Source organism: Zophobas morio, unplaced genomic scaffold (assembly GCF_036711695.1).
Source record: "Zophobas morio isolate AGI-343-1 ecotype UQ-CSIRO unplaced genomic scaffold, CSIRO_AGI_Zmor_V1 ptg000007l, whole genome shotgun sequence".
Taxonomy (NCBI): Eukaryota; Metazoa; Arthropoda; class Insecta; order Coleoptera; family Tenebrionidae; genus Zophobas; species Zophobas morio.
In genome coordinates this window covers 8,991,203-9,009,242 of record NW_026972112.1, presented here as the reverse complement: position 1 = coordinate 9,009,242, position 18,040 = coordinate 8,991,203, and the positions used below count along the sequence as shown (strand labels likewise).

The window sequence follows — 18,040 nt, the reverse complement described above, 5'->3', positions numbered from 1 at the left end:
CATTTAGGTCACACGAATTACAATTATAGTGAAACAAGGACTATTTAAATTTGGCTCTTGCCTTTGGCGGTTGAGGACTCCATGTCAATAAGGGTGGTTTTGCAAAATCAGCCTGTATGTCGCATCTATATTAATCTATGCCACCTACCTACTTAAATTTGAATCAATTGTCCTTACATCTTCTTGCTGGAAAAAGAAGACTTCGTATATAGAAAAAAATAGATGAAATATAAGCCCCGCCCACCCACCCCTTCTCAATTGTGATGAATATTTTATTCATCATGAGCTGAAGGGTGGACTTTTGTTGCAAAATCCTCATTTCTCTAAAATAAATTACCATATGAAATTCGTCACAATTGAGATTGGGGTGGGTGGGTGGGGCGTAATTTTTTTTCTTTTTTTTTTAATATTAGAGTTTTCTTTCAACAACAGGATAGTTAAGCATATTGTCAGTTTCTTGTTGGGTAAAGGAGACTTCCTATATTAAGAAAAAATGGACGAAATATAAGCCCCGCCCACCCACCCCTCCTCAATTGTGACGAATGTTTTATTCATCATGAGCTGAAGGTCAGAGTTTTGTTGCAAAATTCTCATTTCTCTGCAAGAAATTACCATATGAAATTCATCACAATTGAGATTGGGGCGGGTGGGTGGGGCATAATGTTTGTTTTTTTTTCTAATATATATAGTTTTCGTTCAACAACAAGATAGTTAAACATGTTTTCTGTTTCTTGTTGGGAAAAGAAGACTTCCTATATTAAGAAAAAATTGACGAAATATAAGCCATTTGATGCCTCCTCAAGACCTCGACCAAATCAACCAAATCCTCTACCTCCAGTATCTGAAACCCGGCCCCAACTTTTAACTGGCGTCTAGCGAATGGTAAGTCACCCTTGATCCCAACCAATCACAAGAGTATTTTGAAATTTTTTTTCTGCGCCGGCTTCTGTCCTGTCATTCCTGTCAGTGTCTTCATTCACATGTTTGGTTAATTTTAACAATAAATCCAATTTAAACTCGATTATTTGATGAGAATTGATAATATGTTTATTGGTGTAGAAGCAAATGAAAGAGTTGAAATGGATTTCGAGTGTAAAAAATGCAAAAAAACGTTTTCAAACAAATCTAACCTAAAGGAACATGTCTTAAAGTTTCATCCCCTCGAAATAAATAATCTGGTGCCAGAAGATACTGCAGGCTATAAATTGGTAAAATTTTACAAAAGGCACGTCTCGATTTTGCACAAACTGTTTGCACACTAGTCTTCTACAGCACCCCCTGATCATGTTCCTCATCTTTGTGCAGATGCTTCCTTTGGTCACAAAAAAATTGTTAAATTGCCCATTCGTACACCCTTTATAAGCTGTTGCCAACATAACCGAACTTTAAATAAAATTTAATCAAATTCGTGCGAGTTAAACTGCATGCATAGTTGGTTGCCTACATTTGGCACAACTAATATGGTGCAAACCATAGGGCGAACACTAAATATTATTTTCTGACACAAGAAATCATTTGCACAACTTTTGAAAGTGAGGAACGTAATCGGGGGGTGACGTAGAAGAATTTTGCGCTAACAGTTTGTACGAAATCCAGGAAGTGCCTTTTGTAAAATTTCACCGAACAATTTAACACCTGGAAATGTGATGTTGAAAAAACTATAAGATCAAGATACGTGAAAAAAAGATACATTTTCCGCCACAGATCACAACAATCAAATATTTGTCACAAACATATTTATGACAAAACCAAGGCAAACGGTAGTTGAAGACACAGGGCTCCAACAAAATAGACGATTGTTGCCCGGTCGTGATAATTGCCGTGATACAGCGAAACGGAAAAGTCAGTGTGAAATTTACAAAACTCATGTTGGTCATCAAAACGAGATTGGCCATTTATTTTTAACTTTTTCAGAACGCGATAACATCGCTGAAAAAAATTGCATCAAAATACCCTTCACATCAATACTAGATGAAGTGCGTGATTCCGTTGCTGATTCCGAGTTGAAACGATTTCATCTTCTTACAGAAAAATAAGATTCATGGGCAAAAGAGATGAAAGAAGGTGCCGCTGTTTTATGTTATAAACCCCTAGCAACAACTGATGACAATGATCCATATCTGATGGTTCACGATTTTGTTCTTATTATAATGCCTGAGACCCAGGTAGAAATTCTCAGTAGACTCGGATCTGACTGTATTTGCGTCTCGGTTTTGGACAATTTACCGCAAGGGTCAAAGGTTTCCCTGTGCGTTTCTGATATCGAATAGAGCTGATCAAACAATCCTTAGTCTACTTTTCTCTTGCGTTAAGAATATAGTGAGAAGAATCAGCCCCCAAGTTTTCATGTCTGATTTGACTGACGCATTTTATCACGCTTGGATTCAAGTCATGCCCCAGCCACTATATCGGTGACTACCATCATCGACTTTGTGATATATTACCACTTACTTGATTTTTTTTATTTTTCTCACCTAGATTAATTGTACTTGACATTTAGACGACATGGAGATGCGGCGGCACAATAACACGTTGGTAAGCGGAGAAAGATAAGCGGCCTCGTGGTCTAGTGGTCAGGATACCTGCCCGGCAAGCGGGTGATGTGTGGTTCAATTCCCACCAAGGCACCAACATTTTTCTTCGCTTATCTTCAGAGAAATAACTTGTCGAAGATCAGTTCAAAAGAAAAACATGTGAGGCAAATGTGCAAAAATACATGTAATAATTCAGTTGGCATAACAAATATTTTAGCTGTAAGTTTATAAACAGTTGAGAACATTGTTGCACGAAACGGACAGTTTGGCGTTCAAAAAAATGTTGGCGAAATTTAAAAATCAACTGGGGTGTGAAGCCAACACCCAACCATTCTTGGACTATTTTAACACCTATTATGCTCATTCATAAGCCTGAATTTGTGGGCATGTTGCTTTAAGATGCATACTGGGCTGAATAAAAACATGCATATAGAGAGGATACATCGAAAATACATTTATTTGGGTGGGAAATATGTGAAGCGACTTGATAAGGCAAATTGCAGCCATAATGAAGTTTGTTCAAGATAAATTGTTTGACACCTTAATTGTAACACATCAAGGAAAATTTTGCGGAAATATAAAAGAAAATGACTAGAGCATTATGTCTTCAAGAAATTTTGAAATATATACAATTGAAAAACAAGGAATAATCGAACCTTTTGACAACTGTTAAGGTTACTATGTTTAATGCTCCAATTGTAGTTATATGTAATAATATCAAAGATAGTGGTGAAAATGTATTTTGGGTTGCGTTTCAAATTTATTCAGGCCCTATTACTCGTGAACCAGCCCGTATGTACAGGTTGATTCAGCGTAAATGACGAATTTGACTTGTCCCTATGGGTACCCCAAGGCACACACTTCATAGATTTGTGATATTTTTGGAATTCTGCTGTTAATCAAGGAATACATGAAAATCTATTTTAGGGTTGTCGGTAACTACAAATCACATTCGTCATTTAGGCCTAATCATGGTACCCGAATCATCCTGTGTAATACCTAATAGCCCTTGGTTGAAACTAATAACTTTTAAGTCTGAGGGAAATTATTTTAACATACTGCCTTGCACTAAAAGACACATATTATTATTAGTATTAGGTGAAACCAGTTCAGGTAACATTTAGAAAAATCTCTGCTACACGTGTTTCGGTATGCCGTACCTTCATCAGGAAGGTGAACCAATTACTAGGATATTGACCTGAATATTATCTGTTTTTATACCTGAAGGTAACTAATACCATGACGCTAAAATACATGTGTGTTTATATGTAGTTATTATTAATTTATATTTAAGTTCTAGTATATGCAACCAATTATACAAAAACTTTATTCAGATGTCAACAAATTATTACTCCTCTAAGCTTGCCCAGTTAGATTAAAGGTGAAGAATAACCATAACCTAATTCAAAATTTTAAATAAATTTTATGAAAACTGTGCACCACTAGCAGTGGTACTGAAAAAAAATAATAAAGAAATAAACGTTGTACCGAGCAACTCAATCCTGCTCTTTTTTTATTAAACAGAAACCATTTAAAGCGATCGTAAATGGTAATTCCCCTTAGTTTATTCAAATATTTAAAATAAAAATAAACTCAAACATTAATGCAATAAGAATCTAAAAAAAAACTACAAATACAGGAATTATCACAAGATGTTACTTCCTGGAATGTCATTTAATAATTCCTGGTATTATTTGTTTAATAAACTAGATAAATATATCTTCTGCAACACTACATATACGACAGCAGCGTAGTGTTATTTTTATTCGACCCAAGAAACAGTGAAACGTGCTGAAAATGAAACTTCTCGTTAAGTCGCATTCAAGTTTAAAGTTTCCTACTTTGAATTAAAAACATTTTATTTTCAGATTATTTTCCTGATTCTGGCAGTGACGATTTCCGCTACTCCCAAAAAACGCTTTTTTGGTGCCTCTGGATCTAGTCAAAATACCGCAGGCGCTCCGATTCGTCAAAGTGGAGAACACAAGAGCGGACAGTTTTTTGGAACTCATAGCGTTGACGGGACTTATAACCCCCATGGTCCTGGGAGCGCGCCAGCTCGCCACTAGTTACAACGTAATATTTCGTTAATTAAATCTTAAAATAGAAGTGTTTTTTAAAAGCAATAAAATGTACTTTTGAATCATGAACAAACAGTTTCTTTTGACAGTTTAACTTATCCTGAAAGTGTTGTACCTAAATGAAGATTATTCTCAAAATTCGGTAAGTACAGGCTGCAAATGAAATTTGAGAAAAACCTTTGATAGCTATAGCAACCAACGTCAGTAGCAGGAATTTGAAAAGAAAAAATTGAGTGCAATACCCTTTAGATTTCTTGAAAGCCTCCAACCTCGCTGCTACATTTATGCATTAGAAATAATTTGTCAAACTACAAAACCGGTTGCTTATTTTTAATTTTTGCAATTTGATTCACCTTTGGTAATATTTTTAAGGATCTTTAGTAGAAATGCATGCAATAGATTCAGACAACCAGTAATACTCGTGCTAATAAACACTAACTTGAACTAGTTAGTATCCTTGAAATAAATTTTTATAACTTAGTATTTTTATGCATTGTTTAATTTAAGACAACATTTCAAAAACTGTTACATAAATAACCAAATGAATAAAGAAAATATTAACAAGTTTATTTATTATTATAAATATAAACTAACTGTTCTCTGACAAAAATCGCAACAAAACAAAATCACGTGACAAAGTCTTATTAAATTAACACCGGATATTTTTGTCTTGTTTGTCCGTTTTATACGTTTCAAAAAAATTTACACTTAATTTGTTTCGGTTTTTATCTCAACCTTGATGGGTTGAGGTCAAAAAGATAAACTTCTTAGAACACTGCGCTTGTCTAAGAAACTGATATATTTTACATATTTTTCACAAATAACAATATACTAGTGAGTATTATAAGACATAGTCACCGATACTAGCAAAATATCTTCACGTTAAGAAAAAGTTGTGCAAAATGAAATTCTTGGTAAGTGGTTGATTTTTTAAACTTAGTTTATTACTTGGTGTATTTTCAGTTTAATTTCTTTTGTATTGCAATTTTGGCTGTCGCAAGTTTGGTGACAGCTTTCCCATTTGGAGACAATTCACGTAATGTAGGAGTTCGTGGGTCTGATCATTTTCATGGTGCTTATCGACACTCTCAGGATGGCGTGGGTCATGGACTACCAGGAAGTAGAGGATTCCACAGTGACAGGATTTCTTCACCAAAGGGCACTTCTGTAGGAGGCACACGAGTCTATGGCTCGTAAAATATCAATTTAAATAAAAATAGTGTTTTAGTCAGACTCAGGGGTGTCAATTTTAATCCTAGTAAAACTAAATAAAAGTAGACGATTAAGACTGTAGTGTTTTTGTAACTAGACTAAATTATCAGGCTCTGATCATTTAAAATGTCAGCTTTTACAGCTATGAAAATCTTAGAAAATAAAATTGTAGTTCTAACATGATGCAACTTTATTTTTTGTAAAACTGTAAAATTAAAGTTGTAATAATTATTTGTTTTTTTTTTTTTACTAAGATATTGTAATGAATCCACTTTTTTCGTTCAAATAACAATTAAATAATTCATATTTTACCCACATATATACACGGTATATACAGGATGTGTCATTAAGCAAGCGGTCCTCGATATCTTTTTAATTATAATTACTGCACTGTTTTAAGTTTTGTGTTGATATTTAACGTCTTTTTTTTGCTTCAGATTTTTCTCAGGTGAAAACCAGACATAATAAATATTTATGTGAAGAGAAAACAGGTTTTATTAGAATAAAACTATCTTAATCTGTTTACAAAATATCTGTTTTAACTGGTTTACACTTTATTTGAAAATATTAAATTTGTATCAAACATCAGTTTTTTGTGTTTTTACGCAGACAAGTATGATTTTTAATAATCACCGTAGCCTCCTCCAAAGCCTCCTCCATATCCTCCGCCATATCCTCCACCGTAGCCTCCTCCAAATCCAAAACCGAAACCTCCTCCATAACCGCCGCCATAACCGCCTCCATAGCCAACTCCATATCCGCGTCCGTGACCGCCATAATCTTTTATTTTAATTTTGATTTTTACTTTTTCACGATGATGGTGAGGATCGGGATCTGGATCTGCTAGTGGATGAGCGAAAGTAATAGCTACGATAATCAACAGAAACACAAAAATTGCGAATTTCTGAAAAAAAATTATAAAAAATAATAATAAACAACTAAAGAAAAATTAATAATAATGAAGTAAAGGACTTACCATTATGCCGTTGTAGCACCAATAAAATCTGAATAACGACTACAGGAATGTTTTTCCCTACATAGATTATATATCAGTAGGTATTCAAATGAATAATGCCAAGGACTTTGTATAATTCCTATGAAAGATACCTACCTCCGACTATGACAAGGAATAGATTATAATTTGATAATTTGTCCATAGCTAATTAGGTTTTTTTAACGATGCCACTCACAAGAAAAATATCTTATTTGAGTCACATTTGTACCTTTTATCAGTTCACTGAAATCCATTAAAAAAGAATTGACACTAGTTTGCGTGCCTTTAAATAACGACTGTAGTGGAAGTCAGTCACAGAGGAATATATTCACTAGAAGATAAAACAACCAAAAAAAAAGCAGTTTTATATCTCGCATTTAAATGAATACGAGTCAACAAAAAAACATAACAATGTAAAACTTTCTTAATATTTTGTTCCGTAAAAGATACCTACGCATATTTTTAGTTTTCAAACGACGATAAAAAAATATTCCAGTTTCAACACACAAAACTTGAAAATGTGGGTAAGTTGTTTTCATCAGTACGATTTTTGAAAATGTATTTGTAGTTATTTATAACTAACGTCTCTATTGACTTATGGATTATTTTTGAAACTTATCATCGAATTTTTCTGAAATTCCAAACAATATACATCCAAATCACCTTATAAACATATTCCTATGGAAAAATGAATTTAATAAATCTTTTTAAAACCTTGTACTTCTTTTAGGCACAATGCATACGTATTGTTATTTTTTTATAAAGGAATTAAGTTAAATTATGGAAAAAAGGTTCTGGAGAAGATGTTTAATCCTACATCCAAGAGATAAAAAAATAGTAAATAGGGATATCCACTTTTATTTTTACAATAAATTACAATTGATCGGATATGATAAACGATGTTGATGATTAAACTTAAATGACACACTATAACTATTATACCCTGTACTACCACATTCGCATATTTTACATCTAACGCCCATATCCATGTCCTCCATGCCCATGGCCACCATGACCGCCATGGTGACCGCCGTAGTGACCGCCGTGGTGACCGCCGTGGTGTCCACCGTGACCGCCATGTCCCCCATGACCACCTCCGTGTCCATGTCCATGTCCACCACCGTAGCCTCCATAGCCTGCTGGGTCAGCTTCAGGGACTGGGGTAGCACTACAGGCCACAATCATTGCTACTACCAAAAGGGCAAAAACTTGCTAAAAAATAAAATAAACATATAAATAAACAAAAATCAAAATTGTTCTTGATGTTTACCATTTTTGTAGACATCGTGGAGCTGGATGCTAGTTTAAGATCTTTGAGTTGAGTTTGAGTTGTTGTCAGTTTGGGTTTAATCTTTGTATTTTATAGAAAAATGCCCCTCCAAGATAAAAACCTTTCACTTGCGTATTTATGAAAATGTATACATCTTGTGGCGGGATTTACGGTTTTGAATAGGTAAATAGGCCTAGGTTAGTGATTGGGGTTTTACCAGCGGCTCTTGTAATGGTTTGATTAATTTGACTTTGTTTGGAAACGAGAATGATAAAATCGAACTCGGGGTCATAGATCTATCGAGTGAACAATTTATGTCTGTGCATACATATTTTGCAATTTTGGATTACTAAAGTGTGCTTAATGACAAGATGCAACTAGTGCTCATGTTAACAATCAATGATAAATTGTACAGCTTATTAAAACTAAGTATAAAAAAATTGGGTCTCATAAAGAAAGCAACCCAATTTTTTTTCGTTGGTTTCAGAATGACGTCGGTAATACGTCAATCTCGCGTCAGTTATACGTAGGAGGTGAATGCTTGAAGAGCTGTTCAACTGGTATTTCTTCGAAAACAAGTTTGAAGTTGCTGGTACTGCACGTGTGGTTTAAATCTCCATTTAAATAGTGGATAATGTTTACAAAACAAACCAAAGATTTTAAACTTTTTCGAAGAAAAGTGAAAATGATTTTTGTTGGGAAAAACACATTAAAAAAACACAGTATTGACGTTATAGAATAAATTTCGACAGTAAAAATAACTTTGTGAAAGCAAATGATAAAGTTATAATAGTTACCAGAACGTCAATACTAATTTAGGGATGACATAAAAACTAAAAATTATTTTTCTTCCCATCCTTGAAGTAGGTCAGCTGAAAAACTTTTATAATGAAGATTTACCAACGAAGTTTTACATTATAATTTTAAAAGATTTCTTGCAATTTATTTTATTTTTTTATTGACAAACAAATATTACTGTTTTTCTTGCGGTTTGCTGTTTATACGTACGCGTTACCGTAAGTCCTTGATTTTTAAACCATATGTTGATGAAATTTGTTTCGTATTTTATTTTAATATTACTAAAAGTCACACTGGGTATGAGTGGATGTGTAGAAGAAAAATTATATTTTAATAAATTGAAATAAATAATAAAAATATATATTTCACAGAAAATGGTTCAATATATTTTCAAAATAATTCTGTATTTTTGCATAATCAGAAATCTATGTTTCGGGTTTTTTGTTTTCTTTTTTTTCTTGCACTATCCCACTGGAGTTAACTTTAGATTTGAAATTAAATTTCCTTTTTTTAAACTTATTTTAGATATTTTTGAACATGAGGTCTTAATTTCGGTAAAATCTTGATTAGGTAGTCAAATACGTGGTTTTGCATCTAAATACGTTAAACATAAATTAAAATTTTCAAATTCTTCTTAACAGTAGATGGGTTTCAAAATTTTCGCCGAATTCACTTTAACTGTGTTTTTGTATTCATTAACGATCTCATGTTTACACATATCCAAATTATCCAAAAGGAGCTACATGAAAGAATGATCTCTTTTTGTATACAAAAGAACAATATCTTTACTAGGTAAATAACAAGAACAATTTATTTTATTCTAAGATAATCGTTAAAAAACATCAAATACGTCGGCCTGGTTATACAAGCTATAAAAATATTGCAAATATCTCCCGTCATGTGCTACATACGAACATTGATTTTTCCATTTTGATTATTAATTAAAAAAATATAAACACTGAGTTCAAATTTGTTACCCACGGAGGACAAATTTTGCTGCTAGATAACCAGTAATACAATTTCTTCCTGTCGGAGCGATCACTTTCTTTATATTATCGTAGCTTCCTTCTGACAAATTTCACTATGAAATTGTTTTTATAACCAACGTTATAAATAAATAGAAAACATCATATCTTCTCTACAACTTTTTATTTTGCAAAAAAAAAAACATTTATTTTAATTTAAATTCTTAACACTAAAAGACTATATATAATATTAAACTAAACTAATTTTTAGATTTGTAGATCCCTTTTTGGCCCCTGACGCCCCCTTCCAAAAACTAAGGGCTTTCGCTTCTGTATTACTGGATTAAGATAAGTCTTTCGAGGAATTTTGACTTTAGAGAATTAAGCACCCTTTGTTCGCCAAATGGATTGGATCAAGTGACATACAGTGTGCCATTTACATGTAGGTATACGCAGGTATAGTAGACCAAAAGTTATAAGGTTATATGGCCATCATAAAATCATCCCATTGTGTCGAAGTTAAGTTGTTTACAATAGAAAAGGTTTTAGGGTCGTAAATAACGCGTCCATTGCAGCTCGACCGGCTGTTGTGGTTTCATTCAGGGGCGGCTTTCACTAAATATGTAAATCCACCACTCCACTATTTCTTTACTATTTATTGCCAACCGGTAAGCTTAGTGCGAACCACACAAAGGGGGTATTTATTTGCGGTCAACTACTTTTATGATGGTCATATAACCTTATACCTTTTGGGCTAGTATAAATAATAATACAATGGTATTCCGAAAGTGCTTCGGCCTTTTCTACCTAGGCTGTGGGGCCTATTTTTACAACCGCTTAGCTTGACTCATCCTCATCTCCCTCCTGTGCAGGCCTTTATCCATAAATAAAAGGGTAATAAACAATATTTGACAGGAGTTCATACTTTTATAGTAATCCTATGGAAGGCTTTAAAAGTTAGGTCTGCCAACTACAGTTTCCAGTACTACAACAACAATGCTGTGGAAAACCACAATTCTGTCGTTAATACATTCTTAGGAGCCTCTCCAGATGGATTAATAAATTCTTATTCAATTACAGAGGTTAAATGTTCATTGCGGCTTGCGATAAAAATATTACAGAGACTATTAAAAATAAAACCATTAATTATTGTATTTTGCTTCAAAAGTAATATAAATCTTAATTATCCTTTTTCTTAATTCTATTTGCCAGAGACTTCAAGGGATGGTCAAATAAGCTTAAGGCACTTAAAAGGTGCTCTATTGTGTGAGTCATAAATTACAGCTTACCGCCTGAACTAATATTTTGAGTTGTCTGACTTAGCAAAAATTTGCCCCAAATGCATTGCAGTTTTTTTGCAATCATTAAGAGAAGCAAAATTTTAGAAGAAAGCGGAAAACGACACCTAAAGTAGAAAAAAAATCCCGATCATCTCGATATTTTTTAAAAGCACAAGTTATAGTTTTAGCTGAAAATGTACTCTAGTTTTACGCACTTTATTTTTTATTTTAAAAATTGCTACATTGGTTTTTCCATCTTGAATATTTTGAAAAAATATAATACTGAGTGCAAATTTTTCACCCACAGAAGCCAAATTTTCCAGTTAGGCAACCAGCAATACGATTTCTTCTTCTCGGACCGCTCACTTTCTTTATGTTATTGTAGCTTCCAGCTGACAAATTTCAATATCAAATTGTTTTTATAACCAACGTTATAAATAAATAAAAAAATCACAGATTTTATGCAAGTTTTTATTTTGTAAAAAAAAACATTTATTTTAATTTAAATACTTAACACTAAAAACTATATATATAACACTATCCTAAACTAATTTTTAGATTTGTAGATCCCTTTTTGGATCCTAACACTCGTGCTGGACGCTCACGCTTGGACCTTTTGTATCCACCAAGTCCGCTTTGACCATCATAGTGTCTTTTTTGGTGGCTCTTATGGTGATTTCGGTGGTCATCTGTGTAGCCATTTCCTGGATAACCTTTATTGTTACTGCGTCGACGTCGACGATGGCGTTGACTGGGCTCGACTTCTTTATTGCAAAAAGCTGTTGCAGCTGCGGCAATTATTTTAAACGGAAGCTCGAAGAGCAACTATGAAATAAAAATAAATAAGTACTAAACCAACAACTACAATAATATTTTCTTAAAATTTACCATTTTGACTGTTGAATTAAGTAGACTTCTTTCGCTGACTAAATCTTCAAAATATCTGAGGAGACAGGTAAATTTGGCCAAATATATATACAGTTACCCCCACCAAAAACTAAGGGGTTTCGCTTCTGTACTACTGGATTAAGATAAGTCTTTCGAGGAATTTTGACTTGAGAAAATTAAGCACCCTTTGTTCGCCAAATGTATTGGAAATTTCTTTGAAAGCAGGTAGCGAGGGTCAAAATGTGTTTTTGTTTGATGAATTTATTATAGAAAATTGAACGTCACTATTGTAAGGTTATTTAAGTGTAACTCCTTTAAATAAATTAAATGATTCAATAAAATTGAAATAATAGAATTTTCACACAATCAAGAATGTGCTTTTTAAAACACACGTTTAAAAATGACGAATGTTTTTGTTATTATCAAAATTAGTTCACAATTACTTGTTTTAGTTGTAATTTACTAAAGATTATGTTAATAAAAACAAATTTATAGGGCATCTACGAAAATAGAGTTTTACGACTTTCATATCTCCGTCCCCCTTATCAACGAACAATGAGGATCATAAACTAATTAACTTGACCGTTGTAACTAAAAAATAGTGTTATCCAAATAACCGAAAAAAAAAATTCCCATATATTATTTTAGAGCCATTTTACACGTTGTAAACACACACAACTTGAACAAATTGTCATCTTTCTCGCAAAGTTTTGACATTAATTTTCGGAGTAATTTTGTGACGTATAAAACGATGTTAGTCCAGTTCTGTCGAGGAGAAGCGGTCCAGACCAATTCAAAAAACTGCCAAATTTATAGACTCGAAAATATGGAAGTATATTTTCCACGTTTTCTTTATACGTTGAAGCGTTTTATGTGCTAATTTCACTGTTTTTATGACTTCTACAACTTTTTTTCCAAAAAATAAAAGTTTTACCACACTCTCAACAAACAACTAAAAAGTAGCAACTACATTTTCACAGTTTTTATTATTTAATGTGTATTTATTATTACATTATTTTATTGAAGCATAATTATCGGTTACAATTACAATTACATTTTTTAAAATTACTGTTGCGCACTACAAACATTTTCATTTTACGTCACTATAACATTACACTGTAAAAACTAAACCAGACAATACATGTTCCCATATTTTGCAAATATGCTACCAACGCTTGGATCCTTTGTGTCCACCATGTCTGCCGTGACCTTCATAGTGCCCTTTACCATGCCCCTTATAGGGCTTTCCTTTCTCACCGTTGTACCCTTTTCCGTGGTGGCCCTTGTCATAATGACCTCCGTGTCCACGATGGGGAGAAGCTTCTACATTGAAGACTGCACTCACAGCAAGAATTACGATCAACAGGACGAAGATTACTTTCTGTAAAAAAAATTAAGTAAACAAGGACAATCGCATTTTCTTAAAATTTACCATTTTGACTTTTGTTCAAAATATCCAAACACTAAGGATTTTCAGAGCAGACTTCTCTTTCGGGAACAGGTTAAAATTTTCGACTAGCAGTAATCGCAATTGGAATCGAAAAAACCTTATCGGTGATGATTCTGCAACTGCGCATAGTATATTTTGTATAAGAAACCACACTTTCAAAAACTAATGGTTTCGCTTTGGAATTTACAAAATTTTCTGCTAAAAAAAAACGCTTATACATGTCCTCTGCAAGTTTTATTTTCCAAAAAAGAAAACCCAAAACATTTACATATTTTAATATACATTTTTAGCACTAAAAACAATACTGTTTTTTTTTTTTGGTGGCTCTTTTGATAATTTCGATGGTCGCCTTTGTTGCCTTTTCTGTGGAAATCTTTGTTATGGTGACTACTCTGTCCACCTCCAGGTTGGTTGGGCTGGGTTTCTTTATTGAAAAGTGCGTTTGCAATCATTATTTGTAGCACAGTGTTGTACCGATCCTATGGAATAAAAAGAAATAAATATTAAATAAACTACGGCGATAAATAAATAAATTTACCATTTTGACTGAGGGAATAAAGCAGACTTCCTTCGCTGACTAGAGCTTCAAAGTATCTAAAGAGACAGTAAATTGAGCCAAATGTAAGCAGCCACCTCCTCCAAAAACTAAGTACTTAGAGACTAAGTACCTACCCTTTGTTTGCCATCTGGATTTTAGAAATGTCTTTGAAAGCAAGTAGGAAGGGTCAAATATGTAATTATAAGAAACTACCCCTCCAACAACTATGTGTTTTTATTTGGTTAATTTGTTATTGAAAATTGAACGTTAAATGTAACTCGTTGATAAAATAAAATCATGTTTTAAAAAATTAAATTATACAATAAAATATAATTAATTCAATGTTTTCACATTATAATTTTTTGGAATTTTTTTATTTTACAATATGTTTGTTGTCAAAATTGGCCCCCTTTGAACAATAATAATTAGCATTTTAAATTTTTACCTTGGCCTCCAAAAATTAAGGGATCTCACTTCTGTATTTACAAAATTCAGGTAGGTACTTCGTAGAACCATAAATTTTGTGGTTTTAGGGTTATGTTAATTAAACATTTCCAATAAACTTTGCATTTTGGATATGAATTACCTTTATGGTGCCTGACAATCCGAGGACACGCTTGGTTCATTTTTAGTTACATCTGTGTTCTATTATTTTAGAGTCGGAATAATCTGAATAAAACAGTTTGTTTGCATTTAACTTGAGTTGTATGCAGGTTTTGGTAATAACTATTTTCGTCGTTTAAAATCATGGGCTAGCTAATTTGAAAATAAATCATAAATTAGAATCTTGAGGTTCTTAAAATCGATACATTATTTTTTAACGGTACATGTGTTTCATTATTTCCAAAACTTTAGTCGAATGTATAGTGAACCAAGACCTATAAGGTTATATGGTCCTCATAAAAGTAGTTGACCGCAAATAAATACCCCCTTTGTGTGGTTCGCACTAAGCTTACCGGTTGGCAATAAATCATCTTCTAAACATTTCTTGCTCATATTTAACAGGGCCGGCTTTCAAAGCTAGTGGTTATTTCGGAACCCTCAGCGGCTGCAGGTAGTAAAGAAATAGTGGAGTGGTGGATTTTCATATTTAGTGAAAGCCGCCCCTGAACGAAACCACAAGAGCCGGTCGAGCTGCAGTGGACACGTTATTTACGACCCTAAAACCTTTTCTATTGTAAACAACTTAACTTCGACACAATGGGATGATTTTATGATGGCCATATAACCTTATAACTCTTGGTTCACTATACTTTAGTTGTGGTTTTGTGTTCGATGTCATTAATAAGAAAAGAATGATAATCTTCAAAGTTTAATTCCTTAGTTACCTAGTGTTCCAATACTGAGAGTTGATGGTATAGCATGACTAATTATATTTCGTGTTTATTGATTTATGGGTATTTAACTTAACTCATCCCTAATAATCACCCGCTGTAAATTCTATTTACTATCATAACGGTCCACCTTGGCAGGGTTGTTTAGAAAATCCTATTGTATGTTTGTGGTTATTACTTGGAAAGTTAGAGCCATAAAAGCGGAATATCGTTAGACAGTCTATATCCTTATTTCATTTTAAATGTGAATTGTGAAACTGAATATTTATGCTACTTACTAATCTTCATACTGACATTTTTAAACTCTACAAGAATAAGAAAATTTAGAACATTATTTCGGTTTTTCGCTGATTTCCAACAAAATAAAAAAGTGAAATTTCACAATTTGTATCACCCAAAAATGCTGTTTTTTTTTTTTGTTATTACTATTATATATTTTATTATCGAACACATGGTAGAAGCACAGTAGAGATAACAATCAGTAGAGACAGCTCGCCGTTTTTCGTGACCCGTTTTCGTGGGCGGTCGTTCGCATTATGACCGAATGAGGGCGCCCAACTGACGTCTAAAATATTTGAAATTTGGCAGTTTTGTTACAATATTTTTGCCGGTTTTGCTTGTTTAAGACTGCTTTTCCGGTAGAATTGTACAAATAGTGTAAAAATGTAATTTTCACAATAAAAGGTAAAATCTTTGTCCGATGAATTTTCATACAGGATCCCTGTTGTGCGCCTTATTCTCTCCATCGTGTTTGGAATTCTTGGAAAAGATAGTAAACATAACACACTTTTTGTTTAAAAAGTCGTCGCAAACGGACAACAACGGTGGTTATGAAATAAATAATAAAAATTTATTATATATGATTCCGTTGTTGTGGTAAAATTAAATATAAAAATAATAAGAAACAAACTACACGTAACAAAAAATTATATAAGCAGACCTTCTCTCAATAAACAATTTTTTTATTCATCATGTATATATATATTTTTTGACCTACACAATCTTGAGTTTTATTTTGAAACGTTGCTTAACCCATAAGCAGTCGCGCGTGGATAAAAATGACCCAAGCCGTACATTTTGTCAAATATCCTTTTTCGCTTAATCCCTATGGACTTCCGGTTTCATGAATTCCTTAATTATTCTTACCTGCGTCGACCCATACCAATTACCTGCACTTTATGTGAGCCGACAAATATGCATTTTTTTTGTAATAATTTTTTTTAAATAAAAATTTTACTTTATATGATATTACGCTTACGGGTTAAGTTGTTAGGTAAAATGGGTTTGACTATATATTAATAAGACGCACTAGAAAACTGTTTTGGATGGATTAGGAAACAAAATGGAAATTCTATTAACCCCACATCTAATCAATTTCAAATGGCTTTTAGAAAATTAATCATACAAGATTATTTTGATGAAACGAACACAGGTAATCAAAACTGCGAGCCTGATATGGAAGAAATTTTAAAGTTAAATGTAGGTCGTCGTTTTGATGAAGAAGAATAAGTCACCACAATGCAGAAGACCACCTTAAAACTACACAGTTTGCAATAAATTGCGTACACGAATCAATTTTTGAAATTGTAAATGAAGTGAAACTTTTTAAATTGGGTGGCGACATCTAGGAATAGTTTAGGCAACGACCACCCATGACGGCTTAAAATTCGGGTCAGAAAGAACAAAGGCGCCGACACGAGCTGTCTCTACTGATTGTTATCTCTACTGTGGTAGAAGTGTGTAAGTTGTTCACCTAACAAGTGTGTATAGTGGGTTGCCGAACCTCTTAAATTTATAAAGCAAACAAAAACTATAATGTATTTTTATTTCCCGCAGAATTCCAATAATAAATAAACACGCCAGTAGTTCACAACAAAATTGAACTTAACAGCCTCATAGTAAAAGAAAAATACATGAAAACATCCAGTGCATTCATAAATTCAAGTCGGTAGTACAGCAATTTTCACGGAATGGGACAATTTGGCGCGGTCGACTTGGCGCGGCCAACTTGGCGCGGCCGACTTGGCGCGAGCCATTTTGGCGCAAAGCCAACTTGGCGCAGGGACACTTTGGCGCAAGCCATCTTGGCGCGAGCCATCTTGGCGCGAGTACGTCGGTATATATTATAAAATATATTTATTGTTCGTACTTTGGTTGGCACCCTGTTATTTATGCTAAGTGTAGGTAACCAAATACACATTTTCATTCGCACAAATTCCAATAACTAAATGATCCACCGAGCAAGAAGTTCCACGTTTAGGAGTATGTTTATAATGGGGTGCAGGGCGCGAAGCTCCCGTGTGTCCATTAAAAAGTCGACATTACCCCTCCCCGCGTTGGAGACTATAAAAATTGGGTTATGCTAACAACGGGTACAATTTTTGCATATTTATATCTATTTTTCTTGGTGCAAGTTCATTTGCGCCAAGATGGCCCGCGCCAAGATGGCTTGCGCCAAAGTGTCCCTGCGCCAAAGTGTCCCTGCGCCAAAATGTCTCGCGCCAAGTCGGCCGCGCCAAGTTGGCCGCGCCAAGTCAGCCGCGCCGAATTGTCCTAGACCGCAATTTTCAGGAGTCTCCATTATTGAATTAGGAAGTTACTACTACAACTCAAAAAATACTGTTTTATGAAATATCGCTCCTGACATTATGAAGTGTACTTATTAAGTTCAAAATTGACATTTAGAGCTTCCTGAA

At 33.7% G+C, this 18,040-nt stretch overlaps 2 protein-coding genes and 2 long non-coding RNA genes across 4 annotated transcripts; 2 read left to right on the top strand and 2 right to left on the bottom strand.

The window, feature by feature from the left end:
- The first annotated feature begins 3,827 nt into the window (after window positions 1-3,827).
- On the top strand, window positions 3,828-4,688 carry LOC135124086 (uncharacterized). The gene is made up of 2 exons (XR_010279754.1): window positions 3,828-4,343; window positions 4,403-4,688. It is a non-coding gene; the product is annotated as an uncharacterized LOC135124086 (long non-coding RNA).
- Window positions 4,689-5,347: 659 nt separating this feature from the next.
- On the top strand, window positions 5,348-6,058 carry LOC135124085 (uncharacterized). Its single transcript, XR_010279753.1, has 2 exons — window positions 5,348-5,529; window positions 5,579-6,058. It is a non-coding gene; the product is annotated as an uncharacterized LOC135124085 (long non-coding RNA).
- Window positions 6,059-6,449: 391 nt separating this feature from the next.
- Window positions 6,450-7,100, bottom strand: LOC135123919 (protein suex-1-like). The gene is made up of 3 exons (XM_064048778.1): window positions 6,939-7,100; window positions 6,804-6,860; window positions 6,450-6,694 (listed from the first exon to the last, which is right to left on the bottom strand). The coding sequence occupies exons 1-3, from the start codon at window positions 6,982-6,984 to the stop codon at window positions 6,450-6,452; spliced, it is 348 nt and encodes a 115-aa protein (XP_063904848.1). The 5' UTR covers window positions 6,985-7,100.
- Window positions 7,101-7,756: 656 nt separating this feature from the next.
- On the bottom strand, window positions 7,757-8,166 carry LOC135124084 (uncharacterized). Its single transcript, XM_064048948.1, has 2 exons — window positions 8,092-8,166; window positions 7,757-8,033 (listed from the first exon to the last, which is right to left on the bottom strand). The coding sequence occupies exons 1-2, from the start codon at window positions 8,104-8,106 to the stop codon at window positions 7,794-7,796; spliced, it is 255 nt and encodes an 84-aa protein (XP_063905018.1). The 5' UTR covers window positions 8,107-8,166; the 3' UTR covers window positions 7,757-7,793.
- Between the last annotated feature and the right edge of the window lie 9,874 nt (window positions 8,167-18,040).